At 35.4% G+C, this 16,920-nt stretch overlaps 1 protein-coding gene across 1 annotated transcript; it reads left to right on the forward strand.

Annotated features, from left to right (window-relative positions):
- The first annotated feature begins 381 nt into the window (after nt 1–381).
- Nucleotides 382–15,167, forward strand: LOC149149946 (nuclear pore complex protein NUP98B-like). The gene is made up of 4 exons (XM_089442636.1): nt 382–514; nt 13,633–13,752; nt 14,504–14,662; nt 15,030–15,167. The coding sequence occupies exons 1-4, from the start codon at nt 509–511 to the stop codon at nt 15,165–15,167; spliced, it is 423 nt and encodes a 140-aa protein (XP_089298762.1). The 5' UTR covers nt 382–508.
- Nucleotides 15,168–16,920: the final 1,753 nt, after the last annotated feature.

Consider the following 16,920-nt stretch of genomic DNA (forward strand, 5'->3'; position numbering starts at 1 on the left):
AAACAAGTTTAGATGTAAATTTATTGATGTTTAAAAATTTTGAGATTAAGATGTAAATATTTAATTATTTTTAATTTTAGTAATTAAATTTAAAAAATAAAAATGTTGGTGGGATCGATATCTTTTTTTATACGATTTATAAAATATTCTGATCATTTTGTGGATTATTTTTTGTGGCCACTTCAATGGCTACAATAGGTTTTCATGGCACATGCATGCAGATTTCTAGTGAGAAAAACTATCAACACCAGTGAGTTAAATCCTATTTTGTTTGATTTTAAAGGCTAGTTGTGTATAAGCATTGTGTTTAAAATGCATCATATTAGTAGTCTATTAGCATCTAACTGCCCATAAAATTATTATTTCATGGTCTAGTGGTACACACAGTGAAATGGTTGCATCTCAAATACCTATAGAAAATCCATTCGGGACTCTTCCAACAACACCCACAATACTTATTGAATGAAGTCCAGGGAAGGTTCCCTCCATTCAATATGGCATTGCTAGTATGCCGGTAAGTTTGAGATTGTTGTAATGCCAAGTAAGTGGATGCATATGTTGTTAAATTTCATTAGCAATTAAAATTTAGATGTGCGCTTATTATATTCTTTTTCTCATGGTATCATAGAACATGGTTTTAACATGCATAATGACTCAACATTACTTACTCTTTTTCTTTCATCTGATAAGAGTGGTACCTTCTATTAAACTATCCAATGATACATAATTTACAAAAGCCACACCAGCTCTGTGAGCAGTCAACAGGCAGCTATGCAGGCAAAAAACAACCACACACCCCACGGGCGAGCAGTGTACAGGACAAGAGGCCGATATTAGACTATCTGACCGAGCAGTCAAAAACCCAAGGAAACTCTAAACATTTTGTTAAGCGGTTCCACCGAATCGAGGTCCCCACAAAAGCCACATGTGTTCCACCAAGGGTCCACAAAAATGCTTCCAAATACCAACAAAAAACTCTAATAATCTTGAAGAGTCAAGTGCCTTGCAATTCGTACTGCCAGGATGTAAAGTACCCTCTTTGAGAATGGGCCCACCCCAAGCCCACACACATGAACCTATCTCCCGGATCAGATTAAACCATTAGGCTAGCCCTCTAAACATTTTCGAATCCGAAACACCAAACCAATGTGCACGATCCATCCAACACTGTTGATCACCTGATAAGGATACAACGGTCTACGCCAATATCGGGTGGAAAAGTAGCGCGAGCGATAACCACCCGATGTAAGCGGTATTTTCTCACCTCTCGCTACTACATGTCACACATAGAGTGGAATCGGAGCCTTTCTCCAAGAAACCGGAAACCACTTAGACCCTACCTAATAGACCACTCGAGGTTTTAGAATCGAGCTCTTTGCAAAAAAATTAGCGTGCTCATTCGCTGAGTGATAACCATTGATCAAGAGAATCGGATAGCTCTTATGTCGCTTATTCAGAATCTCTGTGTGACCCCAAACACCATCAAAACCTCCACATAGTGTATTGGGCAAAGGAAGATCGATCTTGTGAGGCTTCCATAGCCAGTTCTTTCACCACATATCCGATGTAATATTGAGATGAGTATTATAGCCAGAACCACAAAGGGGTGCCAGTTTAGGGTGCCCTATCCTCTCGCATGTCCCCTGAGTCATTTCGATCCTTCCTGTGCATCCATAGCTCCATATCCTTGTCCACCTGACCAAGGCAATCCTCCAACAGTTTACGGTTAACAAGTCCCAATCAGGCCTACAATCCCTATCCCTATTGATGACTCCTTCGTTCGCCAGACAATCTGCTAACATGTTAGCTTTCCTTTTCACATGGACAAAACTAACTATTTTTAAGGTTTGTAAGTGGGAGTGGATTCGTTGAAAGACTTGCAAAAGCTTCCAATGCTTCAATACTTTATCTGGAGAAGTGCCATTGCATATTTTCTTGGATGCTTTAATGATCAATTCCGAGTCCGCTTCAATGATGACATTATGTAAGTTTGAGTCCAACAAGATTTCCAAGCATTGCTCAAGTGCCATGAGCTCCGCCATATTATTAGTGGTCTTGCCCAAGTGGCCATGGTTAGTCTTCTTTATCTGACCCTATTCATCTTTGACAACACTCCCAAAGCTAGCTAGCCCTGGATTTCCCTTAGAGGCTTCGTCTACATTAACCTTTAGAAAGCCCTAAGGAGGAGGCTTCCAAATGTTGATGTCTACATTTATTTGGTTTATTGCCTTCATTAATCTCTGTGGCATTATTGACTATAGGCCCAAATGAAGTATAATATTCACCTCTTGGGGCAGAGGAGGATCCTTAGGCAGAGTGCTCAACAGGCTTCTAACTGTGCCTTTGAGCTACTTTAAAATTAGCTCAATGATATTTTGGGCTTTTCAACCTTTGTTTTTGAAAATCCGATTGTTATGCTCTTTCCAAAACTTCCAAATTACAAAGCCTGGAACTAGGATCCTGGCTATATTAATAATTTCATTCCTTCAAAAATTCTTTCTCCAATTCTTCAAAGTGTTGGAGATGTTGAGACCATCCCTATTTGTTTGTCTAAAGATTGAGGCCACCCAGTCCCAGACATTGGATGTGAAAGGACAGAGGTTGAGAAGGTGCTCCATCGTTTCCTCATGTCAGCCACATAGGTAACATTTGGAAGGCCCAATGAAGCCTTTTTTTTGGAGATTCTCCCAGGTCAAGATTTTCCTTTGGTGCACTAGCCAGATGAATATTTTTATTTTCACCGAGTAGGGCTCTACCAAAGTTTCCTCCAAACTTGATTGGGATTTCTATAGTTAAATCCTATAACTTCTTATTTAGATTCTTTGAGGTTAAAGTTGCCTTCAGTGTTCTTTACCCATCTCAATTGGTCAAGTAGGGAGGAGACTAGAATCCTTCTATGCTCTAGTTCCTGGTTAAGCTCTTTTTCCATGGTGTTCATAGGACTTTCATCATTGTGGCCTAGATCCTTCCACTTCCTCCATTTTCCATTATTCTTGTCCTGGTCCAAAAAATATTTGACCATGAGTAGACCTTTGTTATCTGTGTCACGCTTGAGAGCCGCTAATTCCTCCTTATATATATTGGGTTCTTGTTGCCAGTTGTCCTCCCAAAATCATGCAAGATTTCCTGCCTGAATTTCCCAGAAGCTATGCTGCTGCACTAAACTTTTGTTTTCCCAAGCCAGGTTCCAAATATGGGAGCCTCTGATTTGCCCTGACATTTTGATGTGATCCTTCTCCTGCCAATGCTTTGCATATTTTTGCTTCCAAATCTTAGCCCAAGGAGCTGTCGATTCCTTAATCCAACGCCACCAAAGTTCGGCTCCCAAAACTCTATTAAGGGTTTCAGAGCCTTGAAGCCCCAGGCCACCATGGCTTTTGGGCCTACATATCTTGTCCCAAACAACTAAGGCCCACTTCTTTTTCTCTTCTCCTCTGCCCCATAGAAAATCGCTTTTAATGCTCCGAATTTGCTACTTAATCCCTTTAGGAGCTGGAAGAGCTGAAAACATGAAGATGGGAATTGCCTGCAAGATTGCTTGTGTGAGCACTAGGCGCCCTGCCAAGTTTAGTGCCCTGCATGTCCATTTTCTAACCTTTATTTAATATTGGCTCCCATACTTTCTTGCTGAGAGGTTTGTCAGTGAGAGGTATTCCCAGATACTTGGAAGGTAGCTGCTCCCTTTGGAAACCAAGAATTCTAGTAATATTTCTCTGAATAGCGATATTAGTGTTAAAGAAAAAGACTTTGGATTTGTTGAGGTTTACCTCTGTGCCTGTTGCCCTAGCAAAGTCGTTTAAGATTTGTTTAATCTCTCTGGCTTCCCTGACTGTGGGTATGCCCTATAGCATAGTGTCGTCCACAAATTGTTGATGAGTGTTTGCCGCTCCATCCAAGGTGAGCTTGATACCCTGAATGCGTCCTTCAACATTTGCCATTTTAATTGCTCTGCCTAGCCCTTCCATCATGAGAATGAAGAGGAAAGGTGAGAGCGGATCTCCTTGTCTGAGTCCTCTGGAGGGTATGGAGGTTCTTGATGGCACTCCATTAAGTAGTATAGAAAAATTGGTTGTGGTGACAAGTGCCATAACCCATCCTATCCAATTTTGGTCGATGCTGTATGCTCTTAGAATTGCTTTTATATAAGGCCAACTTAACTTGTCATAGGCTTTTGCAAGGTCCAACTAAATGATCATGCCCCCATATTTGTTTCTTTTGAAAGAATGCACCACCTCATGAGCTTGGATGATATTATTGAGGATTTGTCTTCCTTCCACATAGCTTGTTTGCTCCTCCGAGATGAGAGAAGGTAGAAGGGGGTTAAGTCTATTGGCTATCACTTTGGAAATAATTTTGTACACCACATTACGTAAGGCTATGGGTCTAAAACCATCCAGAGTCCTGGCATTTTCTTGTTTTGGGATTAAAGCTATGAAGGTAGCATTGAGAGCCTTCAGAACCTTTTTGGATTTTCTTGAGTCTTCCACAGCCTCAAGGATATCCTGTTTGATTGTATACCAATAGGATTTGAAGAAGTCTACATTGAACCCATCCAGGCCTAGAGATTTTTCATTTTGCATTTCTTTGATCACTCCATTGACCTCCTCTTCCAACACTGGCCTATTGAGATTATGGTTGTCCTCTCTAGTGACCAACTGGGGGATGAATTGAGTAAAGTGGTCAATGAACCTGGATCTATCCTCTAGAGGTTCCTCTGCAATGTTGAGGAAGTGTTGTACAAGGATTGATTCCATTTCATTACGGGCTTCAATCTCTCTTCCTTGAGAATCTCTGATTTTTGTGATTCTGTTGTGTGCCCTGTGAGCCATTGTGGATCTATGAACGAATTTTGTGTTCCTTCCTCCCTCTCTGATCCACTAAATCCTTGATTTTTGTCTCCAGAAGATTTCCTCTTGCAAGTATCACTCTTCCCATACTTCTTGCAAAGAGTCAGTTTACTTTTGCCTCTCCTCGTTAAAGCCATCTGTGATGTTGATCTAATTGATCTCCTTGAGCTTCTGTTCAGCTTCTCTTTTGGCCTTGAAGATATCACCGAAATCTTTTCTATTCCAAACTTTAAGTTTGGATTTGATGTGTTTGAGCTTCTGTTGGAGCATGTACATTTTAGTGCCTTGAATGTTCAGATCCTCTTTCCACCATTTTTCAATATTACTGCTGAAATTGGGGTGAGTGAGCCAAGCATTCTCAAACTTGAAAGGTCTGTTTCTTGGTTCACCCATGAAGGTGGCTTCCAGCTATACAGGCCAGTGATCTGATCCTCCAAAAGGTAGAATAGAAGCTGTCATGGCAAGGCCTATAAGAAAAAGGTCCTCTGAAATAATGAATCTGTCAAGTTTGGAGGTGACTTGAGAGTCTCCTCCCCTCTTGTTGTTCCAAGTGAAAGTTCCATTTATTGTTTCTCTATCCACAAGCCCCATCTTTGTTATGAAGTTCTAAAAGGCCATGGAGTCTCTTCCTAGCTATCTAATACCACCTTTTTTCTTTGAGAGAGATCTTATCATGTTGAAATCTCCTACAACTATCCAGGGCATACTGGGGTGTCCTGCTCTTAGATCCTCAAGGGAGGTGAGAAGATTGAGTTTGTCTGCTTTCCTTTGAGGTCCATAAACATTTGTGATCATGTATATTTCCTTATCACCTACAGGTTGACAAACCACAAAAAGATAGTTCCTTGATGCTTCAGCATCCAAGATCCCAAATTTAAGTGGGTCCCATAGCATAAGAATCCCCCCCACCGAGTTATATGATTTAACCTCTAGATACTCATACTTGATTAGCCACTTACTGTGAATCTTTCTGATCTTGTCCATCGAACATTTCGTTTCCTGAATAAAAATCATATCTGGTTTCTCGTCTTTCATTATATTACTAAGATTTCATTATTTCCTTCTATTTCCTATACCTCTAATATTCCAGGTTGTAAGCTTCATTAAGAAAGGTTATTGAAGGAATAGTTGGTAAGATATTTCATCTTACCTGAGTTAATCAGTAGCTTTCCACATTCGTTTAGCAGTTCACTCTATCTTTTCTTCCCCTTTTCCTTCTTGAGTTCTTTGAAGATTGTGCATGTACATTATCCACATTTTGACGCCACTATGTTCCGGGCTATCATGATTTCTTTTGACTCTTGCACTCTTCGCTTGTGATCTCCAAAGAAAGAGTTGTTGCACCCTGTCATAATCCTCCTTAGGTAGGGATTCCACTCCTATGGTCATCCCTTGCTCCAAAAAATTTTCTAGATCGAGATTTTCCTTATCTAAAATTTCCTGTAATTCATGGTCCTGTGTTCCTGCTTCACTTGGAGTCATCTCATGGTCCCCACTTACTTCCATACTACTTGGTAGATCATCCTTTTTCTGGTCGTTTACTATGATGTCCTCCATGTCAGTTTCTTTATCCTTCTCATTGTTTGTTTGCTCCATATCCTAGACAGTTTCTTTGTTGCCCTATTCTTCCTCTAGGATTTTAAACTGATTGTGTTTTGAATGCTGATCCTCATTCATCTTCTTTTGTGGGTGCTTGCCTCCTTCCCCTTTGCTCCCAACTTTGGTGAAACCCTCGTGATTTTTATCCTCAATAGATTTTACATTTCCTTCCATCTTGTTTATTGGGCAGTCTCTAAATAAATGCCCATGCTCATGGCATTTGCGGCACCGAATTGGGATGTGCTCATAGTCCACCGTCTACACCCATTCTTCATCACATACTTCTAAAATTATCGCTTCCAGAATGGCTCCAGATAAGTCCATTTCCACACATATTCGGGCAAAGGAAGTGTATTTTCCTTTTAGAGTCCCATCTGAGATTTTTAGAAAATGTACCAGCCTGTTGCCTATTGTTTTCAAAGATTCTGGTAACCAATAATCCAGAGGAAGGGAGTATAGTCTTATCCATACCAACACCGATGTGAATGTTTCACATTCTGGGACAAAATTCATCATCCATGGCCTCATATAGAGTCCCGCTGCAGCGTAGAAATATGACCCTCCTTCAAACACCCTATCTTTATCCTCTAGGCTCGTGAACACCACTGTGAAGAAGCCCTTAGAACCTAGATGTAAGTGTATTTCCCCCTTTGGCTTCCAATGGCTCCTTATCTAGACATGTAGCGCCCTCTCTGTTGGCCATAACCCCATAAACTTGCATATGATCGCATGTTCTGTCATATGATCCCTGTGCGCTTGAATCACTGGATCACTCAATATGACCCATGGTATCATGCTTGATTTGGGTTTACATGCCCCAGTTGATCTTGTGGAAGTTGGCTTTCGACTGCTGCCCCCGATTGCCTTCTCATTATTTGGTTCCGGCTGATCCTCTTCAAGTTCTTGATGTTCATACAAGTTCGCTTCTCCCTCACAAACCTTCTCACAAGTTCCAATATCTCGTGTAATTTGAGGTTTGTTTAGTGGTGCATTTTGGATATTTTCACTTGTTAGCTTTCCAACACACGGAAGAATGACAAACACATGGAAAACCATAGAAGCCTAGGACCTACATTGTATTTATTAACAAATTTGGAAATTTAGAATGAGTTTGTTGTTAGAGTCGTAGCAAATCAACTCAACATTACTTACTTAACTCTCCTTCAAAATTCCTTTTATTTACCTTGAAAATTGTTTTCACTTCTATGCGAAGCAAATTTATTAAATATTTGACTACCATTTTAACCTCACATCATACTTTATGAAATGGAAGCTATGGTAATGCAATGAATACCAAGAGGGTTTAGTAAACAATACTATTTGAGGGATTTTATTGTTTTGAATATTTCACACATGGATTATGTGATTAGATTGTAAGTATATTTGTAATGATTTATTTGAATCTTGATGTTATAGTTAGTTAATTTTGATTGGATTTATTACTCATTTCAAAGTCTCTTGATTTCAAAGTAAAGAATAAAGCAACCTACCTCCTACTCAAATGACTTGGAAAGACGAAGAGTCAACATAGACACACAAGGGTCAACAAAAACTTGGAAAAAAACTAAGAGATACAAATATATTTATGATATTTAAATTTTGACAAGAAATTATTAGACATTGTATCCATTCATCAAAAGTCCATCATTCGAACATTAGAATAGACATTATTTTACAACATCAATGATGAAATCTAGACATCATAGTTTAACACGGAAAATTAATGATTATACATAAAATCATACTTGTGATCTATACTAGATCGTTTGAAAATTTCAAAGTTACAAATTGAAATCACAAATATTTCTCTATACTAACATCATTGTGGCCAAATCCTTTCAAATCTATGCAAGACTATGTGGATTATGCATGAGGATGGTATTTATCTACATAATCAATTCAAACTTGCATGATGGAATTAGAATGATGATTGCTAGTCCCTCCCTTGCTAGAAAATGGTTAGCAAATAAAAGTTTTCACGTGTAGGATGATTAGTGGGACAAAAACATAGGCATGTAGCTCTCTCGATGAGCTCTAAATCATTATCAAAGGCTTTAGGAAGTTGACCAACGTATCTTTACAACAATATGCCAAACATTTTTAAAAAGATGGTTTATTGAAACTAGGTTTGGACATTCATGGACCCCCCAACAAATGGTATTATGAATAGCCATTTATGGAGTAACAAAATAAGGATTTCAAATGTGTTTAATGGTCAATCACCTTAACTATAAGTGGAATGTTCAACATTACAAATCAAGGTAGCTCCAAATGTTTCCTAATATTTTGAAGACTTGTTATTCTTTTAATACTTAATTAATTGGAGGTCATTTTTTCATGACAATTTAGCAGTAAAGGATTAATTGCATCACAATAGGTTAAGAACTAATTGTTGTGTGGTTTGTCACAAGACTAAATTGGTTAAGCATGTCTTTAGGATTGTGAAGTGGCCAACGAGTCTTGGACTTGGGTTGTGATGGGTTGTCATTGAGTTTAATATTCTCTATTTTCTCCCCTACATTACAAAGTTGTGTGTTCAAAGAGAAAAGGATGAATGGGAAGTAAGGGTATTATGTGGGATGTGATCTTCTTAACAAGCATTTATTTCTTATGAAACCAATGCTTTTGGTGGTTTTTTTTCATGAGATGAACACAACATTCCATTTAGAATAATATTTTGTGTGTTAATCAGATTCAACAATCCATTTATTAGTCAAGTTTGCTACTTTTATGAAATATGTAGATCGTGTTGGAATTATCGATGTAATATGTGAAAGTGGCCACAATCCATCCATATTTATCCTTAGTAATTGCAATCATGGTTTTTCTTCTTTATAATCAAATTTAATATATATGCTTAATAACCCTCTTAGATTGTGTTGCTCTTCTAGGGTTCCTCATGTATTTCTAAGGATTTTTATCCTCTTTAGAAAATTGATGCTTCCTTCTTAGGTTTTTTTTTCTCATCTGTTCAAAATCCAACTCTATCTTCTTTTTCATTCTTTGCAATAATATTTCTATAGGGTTATGCTTTTGGCTAAGTCCTATGCTACCACAAAGACAAAAAAATATGATGCAATTTTCTTGGACGGTACTATTTTCTTCTTTAGTCTCTATAAAGAATTCCCTAAGAACTTTAAGAAGCCTTCTTCTATGTTAAACCTAATGACCTCATAATAGATCTTTCCCCTATTCAATAGAGCTACTTACATTTTGGCAATATAGAATAACTATATATGCAATGATTGTAATATGAAGAGTTGTATCTTCGAGTCTTTCTTTCCTTGCCTTTAATGTATTGAAGTGCTTGTAGGAGGAACAATTTGCATTAGGGATCTTCCAGATAACAATGTTGACAAAATTTATAATGCACATCTAATTATACACTCTAAATATGGATTTGAACTATTGTGCCAAATCCTTGATCAATTTTGTATTTCAAGTTTTTTGGATCAAGTACATGAAAAAATATTCCAATATATTGTCTATATGACACTTACGATATAAATACAATCTTTGATGGAGACCCTATTCATGATTTTCTTCGATTGTTTCCTTTACTTCTTATTGAAAATTCTTCTTAGGGTGCACATATGGCGGTGCACTATTCATGGCCTTACTAGTTTTGAGATGTGTTGATAGCAACTCTACAACATTTGGAAGCATTTCTCATGTTCCAAGGGTTACTTGTTTTGTAGTGGATGCACTCTACATATTGTGATGTTATATCCTAGGGTTCGGTTCATAATATCTATTTATATGAGGAAGCTATGTGCTTGCTTACCCTTTTTGATGAAGCTTCTACTCATAGGTTGAAAAGATCTCTTACAGTACCTCCAAATTCTTCCAAGAATGAATCTTGGTCTTTTACAATGGATTTGTTCTTTCCATGTTATGATGTTGGTCTTTATTAGATGTACCAATTTTTAACCCTTCAACCTCAAGGATATCTTGAGCCATTCTTTATACCTTCTTATTGAGGATTTTTCTTATGGTGCACATACTATGCATATTGGGCCTCACTGGTTTTGAGATGTGTTGATATCAACTACACCACATTTGGAAGCATTTTTCATGTTCCAAGAGTTGGTAGTTTTATAATGGATGCTTCCACTAATTGTGAGGCTCTATCTCAAGATTTGGTTCATAGTTACACTTGTGGACCTACAACCACCTATTTGTTTGAGGGAGCTATGTGCTTTCTTTAATGTAGATTCTACTCACAGGTCCACATGATTCACTACACAACTTATAGAATCTTACACAGATGAATCTCACTTTTTTGCAATGGATCTGTACTTTCCACATTATAATGTTGGCCTTTATTAGAGTACTATTTTTAGCCACTTCAATGTCAAGGACAACTTGAGCCACTCTTTGTACCTTCAATCAATTAGCATGTTGCAATGTTTTTTTTTTTTTTTTTTTTTACGATGTTAGATTACTCTAGATGCTTTATATTTCATCGCTTTCAAAAGCCCAACTATCAACATTAACTTCACTACACTTTCTATTGACACCACCATCACTAAGTTGTGGAACATTGCTGGTACTTTCTATTGACACCATCATCACTAAGTTGTGGAACAATGTTGGTATAAACCATATGAACTTTAAGGGAGGTGGATCGGCATCTTACTCAACATTAAGGGGGGAAGTGAATCCTATGTTATAAATACTTTCATCCATATCCCCTTGTTTCATTCAATGGGTGAAGTAAATCCTTTGTAATGACTTCTCTTCATGGCCCCCTATTCAATGCAAGGGGGGATGTTGAAATTGTGTAATTTGTACATGTGGCCATGGTCCATACATATGTATTAGTAGTGTACTTGTAATAATGGTTAAGGCCATGCTTTGTTCTTTTAGTGTATTACTACATGTCTTCAAGATTGACCTAGTCAACTTTGATATGTAGGCTAAATAACCCTACTTGTTCATGTAGGCGAGGGATTCTTGTTTAAAAGCTATTTGACTCCTATATATAATAATCTTGATTTACAATGTAATATATGTAGCATCCTCCACCATATGCACCAAAACAAAAACAAAAAACACAATCATAAAAAATACATAATATCAAAATGGACCATGATAAACCATAGAACTATAAACTATAGACTTTAGAGTCATGTATGAGAAGAAAAAGACAAACTTCCTACCTAGTGTTGTTACATGGGGGGTTTAAAAAAATGTTGAATTTGATGTTCACAATTATTTCCATTTGACAACCCACTCTTTGTTTGAAATATTCACTTTCAATCTTGATTTTGGTGTGAAAATGCCTTGTTGGAGTGATTTAAAATTATTTGGAAGCCTTTTGTTGGACATTTGCCAGTTACAATGATGAAAACAAATCATTGTGGTCTTGACAACATGCATTTTGTTTCTAACAAAATTTTGAGAATTTTTCATTTTGTCAATTTATTAACTTAAACTTAAGTCAAAGTGAGTTGATTGATTCATTTTCTCATTAAGTATGACCTGCAAGTAACTCGGGTTATTGTTGATCCAAATTATTATGGATAAGACTTAAGAGTAATGACGAGGTCTACATAAGATCAAGGTCCTAGATATCGCTTCCATTTAAACTTTCAACATATAAACTAATTTCCTATATTCGTTTTTGAGTATTTATCTTCCTTGAATGTGATGCTCATTTTTTCCCAAGTTAACTAATTGTATATTGACCATTTGTTAACATAATGTCAAAAGAAGTTTTTTACCATTTTTAACCTCTAAAGCAAATCTTTTAATAAACAAATAGGGCAATAGATTGTTTTTGAAATAAAATTGTTTGTAGATGGTTGAACATAATATGGTTTAAATTCCCAGTATGATAATACGTGGTAGAATAAATGTTAATGTTTTGTTTATCTCATAGAAGTTTAAATGTAGGATATTGGACACTCTCTTCCCTCTATGTATCTTGTGTCCAACATATCAAACACTTATACTTTCATTGTTCTAGGATTATACACTTTTAGGACACATCTTACAGATGCCTAACATTGAGCTAAGTGTGTTTTTACTTTTTGAACGCCCGAGACAAAAAAAATGTTCAAAAGTTAATATATATATATATATATATATATATATATATATATATATATATATATATATATATATATATATATATATATATATCTGTGTGTGTGTGTGTGTGTGTGTGTGTGTGTTTCTAAGTGTCAATAAATGTGTCCCTAAGTGATTATGATGGCTATATCTATATGTTAAAGTATTTTAAATATTTATGTTTATTTTTTATTTTTGTAATATTGTGTGTGATGGAATACACATTGGGTTGTGACTTTGAAATTAGATTATTATTTTTATTTATTATATTAAAATGGAGGCATTTACAATTTGATATATGAATTGTTTAATTGTTCTATTTTTTGGACTTATTTTAATAGTTAAGATTATTTTCATTTAATTTTTTATTCTATTTGAATTAGATTTGTTGTCAATATTTTTTTAGTGAACATTTCACTCATCATCAAAATGTCAAATAATTAAAATCTTCTTCACAAAATAGCTATTTTATAAAAGGAGATATTAACATGTTAGTACACTTTTTCTAGACAAATACAAACAAGAGACACCCCGTGAGATTTGAGAAACTAAGAGGCCTTACATTGTTGTTGCAAACAAAATTCTAAAATATAACCTTGCATAATATGTGTATAACTATGTATAAAAACAACCTTACTAGCAAGATTCTCCAAATAAAATTTTAGTGATATATCTCTTAGAGAAAAAGAATACCAAAAATTACTATTCACTTACCTAGTATTTATTGAATTAGTTTAACTTTTTGAACATCTAACAACCATCTAAAACTAAAGCTTGATAACAATGGCATGACCTTAGTAAACTCACATCAATGTTAGAGGTCAAAGGGTTAGCAAAAGGCATACATTATAAGCAAAAAATACTCATCAAAACAGAATGATGATAGATAAAGGATACTAGGTAAGGCATTTAAAAATACAAAAATAAGATACATATAATGAATGAATTAGCAAAATAAAATTGGTTTAAAAAGTTAATTCAGTGTAGTTGAAATAGTTGGGACAAATGTTGATATCCTCCTCGCACTCACATCAAGTTATAATTAAGTTTTAGTTTCTACAATTTTGTATTTGTATCTTATAACAAACTTCATACTTCTATGTTTTGATAGGTTATTGATAAAACTCTTCAGTTAAGGAAGATATCTTCATTAACTCCAAGACATATTTCTCAAAGATCGAGGAATCACATGCGATCTCGAACATACAATTTTAAATCAGATAGTCCCAAGGTAAGGGATAAATTGTTTTCCATTTGAACATTTATTTTTAGTGTGTTTAGCTATCATTATTTAGTCTATCATGTAAATTTTTCTTACTTTTCAATTATAAAATGTGGTAGACAAATGCTTAAAGCTTCTAATTTGAAGTGATCAATTTTTTTTCAAAGTTATTTTTATTTCAAATTTTATAGATAGGAAAAACTTAAATTAAAAAAGAATTCAATATGTTAAATCATCTATTAAAGATGTAATATTAATAAAAAAATTATAAATTATAAGTTTAAATCCAATTAAATTTTTCAAAATTACAATCTAATTTTTCATTTAAATATTTTATAAAAAAAACATAACTATACTAATTTTTCATCTAAATATTTTGGAAAAAGCACAACCATACTAATTTTTCATTTAAATATTAAAAAAAACATAACTATACTAATTTTTCATCTGAATATTTTAGAAAGAAATATAATTGAAAAAAAATTAATACACATACCAAATCTGAAACTAGAATCAACCGATTCTTTTCCTACAATACACAATGAAAACATAACATCAACATAGATCTTCTACCTAACCCGTAAAAAGGTTATACCAAATTTGAAACTAGAATCAACCGATTCTTTTCCTATAATACACAATGAAAACATAACATCAACATAGATCTTCTACCTAACCCGAAAAAAGGCTATATTAGTTTTCGCAGTTCTATATTCCACTAATTTATTATCTATTTATTATCTTTATTTGTGGGTTTCAGGTATCATTTTACAATGGGTCTGAAGAAGCACTTTGTAATTCTGATGCAAATGCAATATTCATTCCAAGGGAGAATCCAAGGGCTCTATTTATTCAACAGTCAGACCAATCTCCCTCTACTAACAATGTAACGAACCAGCATCGCCGGTCAAAAATAATGGTAAGTTGAGTTTCGAGGAATATTGATGTTTCCTGACTTTAAAATATGTCATTTCCAATCGGGAATATTTTGGGATATCTTTAAATATGGCACTGACTCAAAAGATTTAAAACTCACAAGGAGCTTGTTGAGCTTATGTGATTGCCAGTTACGACTATATTAAATATGAGGTAGTAATCTTAAACTAGAATTCAAAATCATATGAAGAACGTTTTCGTGTTTCTGAAATACTAGCCTATGAAAAGACAGCACTTTTCACATCAAAATACTTCCACTTCTTTCCAACTCCCACATTAGACAAGTCCAAAGTGAAGCCTAATGCATCTCTAAATTTTTTAGCCCGTACCTGTAATGTACTTATTTTCAGAGCTGGGGCCTACTGCCAAACAGGTTATCTTTCAATGACCGGCTATCTTTGAATGTTACAGTAATTAAATTTATAGCTGCAACAGAAGTAAAACGTGTTTCCAATGTCCATTGTCCAATGCGTTCACATGTAGCCTAACAAACAAGGGACCAAGGGTTGGAAGAACATATTTGAAACTGTCTCCTTTGATAATGTGCTGTCCAAGAGAGAGATTTGTTTCGCAACCAACTTTGCCTTATTCATTTAATCTAGCTCCAAAATGAGCTTGCCTTCCTTTCCTTTGCCATGATATGTAAGAGTCATGTTAATAATCCCACATCCACTATGTTCTTTTCCTTCTTTATTTTATATTCTTTAAATAAGAGATCATAAGTATGGAAGAGTTATGCTAATATATGTGAACTAATTGAAGGTTATACCCTTGGAGTAATATGGGAGGTTGCTCCGTTATAACATCTTCTTTTACTTCGTTACTTGTTGTTCCTTGATGGTTCAACTTCATTACTAGTTGATGGTTCAATACTTGTTTGATGGTTCAGCTTCATTACTTCCTGTTCCTTGATCATTTCAATAAGTTAACTTCATTGATAGTTCAATAACTTAATACTTATTGTTCGTTGACAGTTCACTCTTAACAACTTATTTCTTCACACGTTATTGTTCGTTGACAGTTCACTATTAACAACTTATTTCTTCACACGTTAATTTCTTGATACTAAATGTTAATGACATATTTATATCCATATCTTTCAAGGATTTTCCCAAATAAAATGACAAAACAGTTCAAGTGTGGAAGGAAATGACAACAGTTTGTCAAAGCTAAACTATGTTTCATCTTTCAATTTAATTCCATGAAAGATTTGCATGTTAAGGTAAAGGCGCATAAACTAGCAACAATAGGAAAGTGTGGCAATTGATGGATGAATTTGCATGGGTTTTCCACAATCTACTTCATGGGCTGCCACTAAAGAGGGGACAACAACACATCATTGCCCTGGTACAAGGGGTCCAAACGATTCAGTGTTCCCCATACACGTACCCGAATATTTTAGGACAATATAGAAAAATAGTGCACCATTAGTTAGATATGGACCATATAGTACCTAGTAAAAGTCCTTTGAATCCCCTAATATTCTTAGTAAGAACGAAGGATGGCTCTTCCGTATGTGCATTGACTATAGCAAATTAAACAAGAGGACCATTCAAAATAGATTCTCATATAGATGACCTACTCATCAAATTGTGTGGGGCATAAGTATTTACAACAACTGATATCAGATCTATATATCACTCGTAAGTGAGAGGGAATGTGACCTATTCAAGGCAGCATTTAGAACTCATTGTGGCCCCTGTCAGTTTCATGTGATGCTATTTGCGCTAACCAATGTATTGGACTGATTCCAAAATAAGATGAGGTGGATATCCTTTGACAATAATCTTCATTTATTGCAAAAGTATTGAAGAGAATTTGCATCATTTGAAAATTGTTTTATGACTCCTATGAATTAACTCTTTATTTTCAAAGTAATCAAAGTGCGAGTTTTCAAAGAATGCACTTTATACTTGGAAGTTGGGTCACATTATAGGTAAGGATGGAATCAGTTTATCTAGCAAAGTTTCAAGCCAATATTAGTTGGCCCACTCCATAGAATGTGACACAATTGAAAGGGGTTTAATAGACTATGCAACTTACATAGAAAATTTATTATGGAATTTGGAGGCCTTATGGCACCCCTCGCTGATCTTACAAAGGAGGACAATTTCAAATGGACAAGAGTTGCACAGAATGCCTTTCAAGATATGAAGAAGGTATTGACCTCCAGCCCCATACTCACACTCCCAAAATCCTCACAACCTTTTCTGGCTAAATGTGATGCATTTGGCACCTTCC

Source organism: Pinus tabuliformis, chromosome 9 (genome assembly GCF_031772625.1).
Source record: "Pinus tabuliformis cultivar Carrire ecotype Pingquan chromosome 9, CPIR1, whole genome shotgun sequence".
Classification (NCBI taxonomy): domain Eukaryota; kingdom Viridiplantae; phylum Streptophyta; class Pinopsida; order Pinales; family Pinaceae; genus Pinus; species Pinus tabuliformis.